At 36.9% G+C, this 7,981-nt stretch overlaps 1 protein-coding gene across 1 annotated transcript; it reads right to left on the reverse strand.

Annotated features, from left to right (window-relative positions):
• Window positions 1–606: 606 nt before the first annotated feature.
• LOC107738520 (isocitrate dehydrogenase [NADP] cytoplasmic-like) lies at window positions 607–5,626 on the reverse strand (the record flags this gene model as incomplete). Its single annotated transcript, XM_016550278.1, has 7 exons — window positions 607–1,330; window positions 1,574–1,736; window positions 1,951–2,091; window positions 3,222–3,332; window positions 3,904–3,960; window positions 5,411–5,424; window positions 5,523–5,626. Coding segments are annotated over 7 exons (684 nt in total), but the record flags the coding sequence as incomplete, so codon positions are not given.
• Between the last annotated feature and the right edge of the window lie 2,355 nt (window positions 5,627–7,981).

Here is a 7,981-nt window from a genome sequence, read left to right on the forward strand (position 1 = left end):
TCATCAGGCAGCTAGAGACGGACACAACAATATGAATTCGATTCAGCAAGTAAGTTCTAAATGTAGTCCATTATTCAATGTACACTACCGTTCAAAAGTTTGGGACTGGTAAACTCAAACATACATTAAAACAGATGGGAAATATTACAAATTTAAATAATTGTGTTCTACTTTAATATATTTTAACATTTATTTCATTCCTGTGATGGTAAAGCTGAATTTCATGATCCTTTAAAAATCACTCCAATGATTATTTGGTGATTGTTTATTATCATCAATGTTGGAAACAATCCTGCTGCTTAATACTTTTGTGGAAATTGTGACGCTGATATGGTGATTATGTTGCAAACAGCTGTCCTGTTTTATATTTTTGTGGAAATTATAATATTGTTTATTCAAGATTCTTTCAAAAATAGAAGGTTCAAAAGAATAGCACTGATTTAAAATAGAGATCTTTGGAACATTATAAATGTCTACTATCACTTTTGATCAATTTAATGCATCCTTGCCAAATACAAGTATTAATTTCTTCAAAAAAAAAAATATGATCAGACAGTGACAAAACACATGAGATATTCTTCTTAAAAAGACTAATTTATTATTGACGTCATAATAACACAAGACCTGATCACATAAGCACACAGACTGACATAAACAGAACCATATATGCAGTGACAGACAGTGGTACAGAGTGAACAATGAACAGGAATGTCTACCGGTGTGAACTAACAGTATTTCAGTTAAAAGCAGGTATTTACACTGTTAAAACCTAATCTCACTGTTTCTGGGACGGCTTCAAGAGTGGATGTCCGAAGACAACACAACTACACACGCAGACAATAAGGCAACAGGTGTTCAAGCACCTGAGAGATAGCAGTAGCACAAAAATACAAATATATTTTTGCACTACAGGGGATATAATAAAAAAAAAAATTAAACTTTGCAATGTTAAAATGTATAAACAGTGATAAAATTTACTAAATGAATGCTTCTAATTAGCTTTTAAAAGCATAATGAAGGTTACAGTAGCTCCTTCCATTTAAAGAGACACTTTCTTATCTTCCAGTTGAAAGTGCACTGGTCCCCCTACTGGTTGTAGTGGTGAAGTCAAATATTTCTCTGTCTTTGGTCCCAGTTAGACAGGAAATTAGACTAACAGAGTCTGCGGCTTGACGTGAGTTGAGGGCTGAGCGTCAGTGTGTGCGTGTGTGAACGCCCCGTCAACACCCAGCAGCTTTACAGTTTGGGTTGGCTTGACAACTTAATCTTCAGATTCTTGGCCAGTTTGTCCAAGAACTCAAAAGTGTTGAGGTAATCAGAGCGTGTGACACTGCAAAGAAATAAACAGAAAAAAAAATATATATATAAAATCTAAAATAACTTTACACAGGCTAATAAAGTCTTGTTGCTATCCTTTAAATTCTGCATTAATATCAAGTTTCAATGTTTTTTTATGCCATATCAAGCATTTAACGCTGAATTCATGCAGTCCAACACCACTCAAACCAAATATGATCCACAATAAATACCAAATGTTTCAGAGCAAGTGTCCCAGAGTAGATAATGGACGTACTTAGACATGCCCTTGATGCAGATGGCCAGGTCCTTGGTCATGAAACCAGCTTCAATGGTCTCGACACAAACGGCCTCCAGTGCCTCAGCAAACACCCGCAGCTCTGCGTTCTTATCCAGCTCCGCCCGGTGCAGCAGCCCTCGTGTCCACGCAAAGATAGAGGCTGATGGGACAAAAATGATCATGAAAAACTGTTTCGTTGTGCTTCTTCTGTGGATTGTATTGATTAGGAGTGGAAGTAAAGCAAGTATGTTTTCCTCACCAATAGGGCTGTGCGATTTGGGGGAAAATATCAAATTGCGATTTTTTTGACAGATATTGCGATTGCGATTTGATTTGATTTGCGATTTTAAATTTGCAAAGTCAAGCTTCAGCTCCAATAGGGTTGGTGGACGTCTCTTTGCCCTGCTGGTGCATGCGATAGTGCCGTGTAACCGTGCCATGAGCTGCCTCGGCTTCTACTGTACGCCCATCAGGACACACAAGCACACTGGTCATCATACCCAATGACCCATAACCTAGAGACAGAGAACAGTGAGCTTACTCACTATAAATTACTTTTCAGGATACTTTCCATAATTCTTTCATAATTCTTTTACTGAGTAATGTCATTACGCAAATGCATGATAGGTTTTAAAGCAGATTCAAGCCAGCAAGCCACCACAAAAACACGCACAAATTTTAACAGTTTTTAACATAATTTTTAACAAAAGATTGGAGTTAGCAAGATGATTTAATGTTTAAAAATAAAATTAAGTATCTAATGCTCACTGAGGCTGCATTTATTTGATTAAAACATACGGCTAAATATGTGACCCTGGACCACAAAACCATAAGGGTAAATTTTTCGAAATTGAGATTTATACATGATATGAAAGTGGAATAAATAAGCTTTCTATTGATGTATGGCTTGTTAGGATAGGACAATATTTGGCCGAGATACAACTATTTGAAAATCTGGAATCTGAGGGTGCAAAAAAATCCAAATATTGAGAAAATCGCCTTTAAAGTTGTCCAAATGAAGTTCTTAGCAATGCATATTACTAATCAAAAATTATGTTTTGATATATTTACAGTAGGAAATTTAAAAAATATCGACATGGACCATGATCTTTACTTGATGTCCTAATGATTTTTGGCATAAAAGAAAAATCAATAATTTTGACCCATACAATGTATTTTTGGCTATTGCTACAAATATACCCCAGCGACTTAAAGGAACACTCCACTATTTTTGAAAATACACGATACTATCGTCTATCGGCACAACCCTACATCCCGGCGTAATAATCAAAGAACTTTGCTGCCGTACCATGGGTGCAGCAAATAGTGGAGTGTTCCTTTAATACTGGTTTTGTGGTCCAGGGTCACATATTACAATTTAAAACAAATGTTTTCTATTTTAATATACTGAACAAAAGCATTAATTAATAAATGAATAAATAAATCTTACTGTCCTCAAACATTTGAACGGTACTGTACACTGAGATTATCCACCACATACATTTTTTTTAATGTTCAATGCTGAACAATTCATTTTAGTATCTGGTAACTTTTTTCAGAGATTTTTTTGGCATTTGTGGAGTGCAAATGATAATTATCAAAAACAATAATTTTGTATCATTATTTTACTGCATGTTTTACTCACCCTGAGCTACAGAGTCTGATTGCACGTCTCCATCATAGTTCTTGCAGGCCCAGATAAATCCACCTTCAGACTTCATGGCCTGAGCCACCATGTCATCAATCAGCCGATGCTCTAAATTTTAAAATTTATTTTTGATTTTTGTAAATTAGCACATTATATGCAAGACAAGCCTATTGTATGCAAGAAGTCTGCCCTCCAAAGGCAAAAAAACTTTAACTTGCTGGAGTGTGGAACTGAGAAAAATAACTTTAAAGATTTTTATTTGTCCAGCCAAATTAATTATGTAGGGCACTGGAAATTATGGCTGGTCCGAATACCATTTTTTTTTAACTTCGAAGCTTCGGAGGGAGGGGGCTGAACATATTCTTCTCTCAACACCGTGTCGCTGCAACAAAATACAATAGAACCTAGAGCCCTGCACGGGCCTCAAATTTAGGCCCTAGCCCGGGCCTGGCCCACTGTGCTGCTTAATATTCTTGAAGAAACAATGTTACTTTTTTTCAGAATTGTTTTGTTAAATAGAGAGTTCAGAAACGAGCAATTATTTGAAACAGAAACCTTTTGTAACGATGTAGAAGTTTTTAATGTCCCTTTTGATCAATTTAATGCATCCTTGCTGAACAAAAGTATTAAATGTTTGCAGACCTTACACTTTTGAATAGCAGTGTACATGTGTTTTTACCTTCTCTACACTGAATGTAGGAGTAGGGGTGTTTCAGGTGAGATGGTGCTGAGAGTACTAGAGCGTTTTCAAAATTATATTACAATCAAGAACATAATTAACCACATTGTGGGTGGCAGAAAAAATACATAACAAAATTAAACATATGCCTATAAATGCAATTTCTGCTAATTCTTATGCAGACTCTGTGTGGGTATGGTTAGGAGATAATAAATAACATTCAGTTGATGATTTCCAGCTACCAAAAATAAGCCTTCAAATCATCGAACAGCCATGCACCATCAAAATAGTTTCCCACATTGATTTAAATTCACTCGTGCTCCGAGCTGCTAAAAGCAAATGAAAGGCCTCATCTGTTCTGCATATGCGTGACTGAACTGATGAAAGCCTCCTCTCAGAGACTCTACAAACAACCAGTGAGGAAGAGTGTGACACTTAACATACACACTTCAGAGAGAGCATCCCAGAGCTACAATACAGCACTACTGATGGGGGGGACGTTCCCATACCTTCCTTGTTCCGTGTCCTCACTATTGTGTTGAGTATGCTGTGACCTTTCACCCACTTTCCTTCCACTGCCTGGTAATGATTCTGAAAAACTGTTGGTGGCGCTAGAGGACTTCAAAACAGCTTAACATACATTTTTAGGGGTTGCCACTGACTTGTTCAATCCATCAAAGAAAACCTGTGATGCATAGACAGCATTCAACAATACAACTAAAAGCACAAATGACAGGTAAACATACGCAAACAATCTTACGATACAAGCTCAAAGACCAATCCAAAGTTCAGTGGTAGTGACTGAATGGATTGGACAGGCGTCAAGAGATCCCCCTTATGTGACGACACCTTGTTTGCTAACATACTGATAATAGTCTTATCAGACCGATAACCGACCAACATTTTACCTTGCAACTATTCTTCAAACCTCTAGGTCAAGTTCATGCACAATGCTGAATAATTCATTTATTTAAACAATAAGTTTTAGTTATAGAGCCACTCAGATCAAACTATAACCTATAAAGTTAAAAGTACAGATGCTGACAATTTATAACAATTTCAAGCACAGAAAGTGATGTTAGGTAATAAAAGTGCTAACTTATGGGATGATAACCTTTCCCTTTGGCCTTGAGAATTACCACATTGTATTTACAAACAGGAAATATTTGTAAAACTTGGCAGGTAACTACTCAGTGGCATGATTATCGTTAGTAATATTCACTAAAATATATCTGTGGTAAGTTCGTATTAGTTATAAATATCAAAATAACTGAAAACTAATACATTTCAGTATCAAAAATTTTAATAATAAATAAATATTAATTTACTTATTATTTAAATATGAATTATTTTATAATATAGAGAAATAAAAAGATTTTAAAAGGAGGTTACAAATTAATTTATAATTTCACATAGCAAACAATGATAATATGGCATTACCTTTAGTGTTATGGTTACCATGTCAAATGTTTGTAAGAAACAACTCATTGGCAGCAAAGTGACTAACATACGGGCTGAAATCTGAGTATTCACAAGGGAAATCAGATATAATTAGAGAAATGCTCACCTGCAGTGAACGGGACACACACACACTTAATCTTACCCACATTTAATCTCACCTGTGCAGGTCGAGCTCCAGATAAGGGAAAATGAGTTTCTCTTTTATGAGCTCCCATATTACTCTGGTCATCTCATCTCCTTGCATCTCGACCACAGAACCAAAATTTTAAAATGTATTTTTGATTTTTGTAAATTAGCCCATTATATGCAAGACAAGCCTATTGTATGCAAGAATTCTGCCCTCCAAAGGCAAAAAAAACCTTAACTTGCTGGAGTGTGGAACTGAGGAAAATAACTTTAAAGATTTTTATTTGTCCAGCCAAATTAATTATGTAGGGCACTGGAAATTATGGCTGGTCCGAATACCATTTTTTTTTTTAACTTCGAAGCTTCGGAGGGAGGGGGCTGAACATATTCTTCTCTCAACACCGTGTCGCTGCAACAAAATACAATAGAACCTAGAGCCCTGCACGGGCCTCAAATTTAGGCCCTAGCCTGGCCACGACTTGCCTAAAATAAAATCTATAGATATAAAACAATTCAAGCACATAACAATGTTTAAATGTTAAACCTAGATAAAGGTGCGCTATATCGACCAATAGTTTGTGCGGAGACGCTCTGCAGGACATGGAGGCGCCAGCGCGATCACGTGCATTTTTTTCAGCGGATACTCCGTCATTTTTGCTCATAAAGGTATGAGTAATACATCATTCGTAGCTGTAAAGGGTCTACTTTTATTTGTGTGCACTCACAATATTGTAGCGTTCTCAGACAAGGACGAGGCGTTTTTGATGCAAAAGGGGTGTTTATTTGGGCTGCTGTCGGCCACAACCCACGCCGTACACACCCCTAATTGACAGAGAACCACACTTGTACCAGCGAGGCACTCTTCTGACCCCCTTCTCTCAGTTTCCCCTTACACACTACATGCCTCACCGACATGATAAATATGTCTATAGAAAGCTTTAAATTACTTCCTAACGAAATAAAACAAATCAAAAACAAAAACTCTTTCATTATAATCATAATCCGTAAAGATGCACTTCTCTTTAAAGGCGCGTCTGAGGAGATGGCGAGTCAGGATCGGCAACTTCATCCTTGCGACACCGACTCAGAAAACACTAGTTTATTAGTAAATAACTCAAATATCTCCTTACTATTTCCCCCTGTCACATTTATGGTAATTACTTTTGCAGGTGTTGTGCCGAATTCTGCACCCCTGCCAGATTATGCATCCCCTTGCATAATCTGGCAGGGTGCAAATTTCGGCACTACACCGGAAGCGGCGCGCCTAGCGCGGGCAGGGTTTATATGCTCCGAGAACGGACACTGCACTAGTTATACAAAACACAGGTCTGTTAAGAGCAATACTTTTAATATAGACAAATTATTATTAAGCTGGGCTACTGTACGTTTTTTTTTATGACTGCCGTATTCGCAAGTATTTTCCAAGCAAATTAAGTGCACGTTTTTATCATGTGTAAAATTACTAATTAACATGGCGGATAAAAGCAGCTCGTTTTTTTTTACACCAACAATATACTATAGGCATACTACTTACAGAACTCGGGTGATTTTTCAAACTTGATGTGCTGTTGTTCAAATCGCATATTTGGCACACTACCTTTGTCTTGTCCTCACTCAATTTAAAGTGCTCCCACACAGCTGAAGTCTTCAGCTTTTTTGTCTTCTCTTCCAGATGAAATGAATCATGACGTTCCTTCACTCATGGGCGATTCATATTCAAGCGCGAATGAGAACCGTTTCGCGGGGAATGCCAGGTGTTTGGACAAAAAGAAGAATATTCCAATCTCAAATTTGAAAATCGAATGCCAACCCACCGAACAAATAGAATATTCTGGTCCAGCTCTACTGGAAATCTGGCAATTAGAGGTTTTAGTAAAATTAAACTTGACTCAAACTTGATTTTCACCCCTATTTTTAAGTTACTGTACTCTCTGCCTTTGCATTGTCTGCAAAAAGTGAGAAGTCACGCCAAGGCAAAAGGCATTAATTTACACATTATCAATATTTGGTTGCTGATCACCATTTACAAAATCATTATTGTAACACCTGTATAAAATCTATAGCGATCATGGGCTATCTCAGGCTTTAACATATAATGTGACTGTATTAATTGTTTTTCTGACCGTAACAGCCAGTCAAAAAGTTAAACATGTGAGTGGATACCGTTTTGCAACAAATGTATTTGCAATGTTTACTAACGTAAAAGGATGTCATAGACATAGCCTAATTGGTTTTATATCTAACTGAATAAAAATAGCCTAGCATAAAAGGAAGACTTGTGGGTTGATGTGAAAGCCAGTAAGTGGAAATAATGCTCAGAATGCTTGTGGATTAAAAAAAATCTCTGATGACGTTCATTGCCATGAATTTTATCGGGTTACAAGAAAAGGTAGGATATGGATTTAATTGCGAACTATAACTGATTTTATGTGTGATCAGGGCCGTCGCTAGGAATTCTGGGCCCTGTGCACTGTTTTTTTTTTTTTTTTGC

This window comes from Sinocyclocheilus rhinocerous, unplaced genomic scaffold (genome assembly GCF_001515625.1).
Source record: "Sinocyclocheilus rhinocerous isolate Xijiao unplaced genomic scaffold, SAMN03320098_v1.1 scaffold1215, whole genome shotgun sequence".
NCBI classification, from domain to species: domain Eukaryota; kingdom Metazoa; phylum Chordata; class Actinopteri; order Cypriniformes; family Cyprinidae; genus Sinocyclocheilus; species Sinocyclocheilus rhinocerous.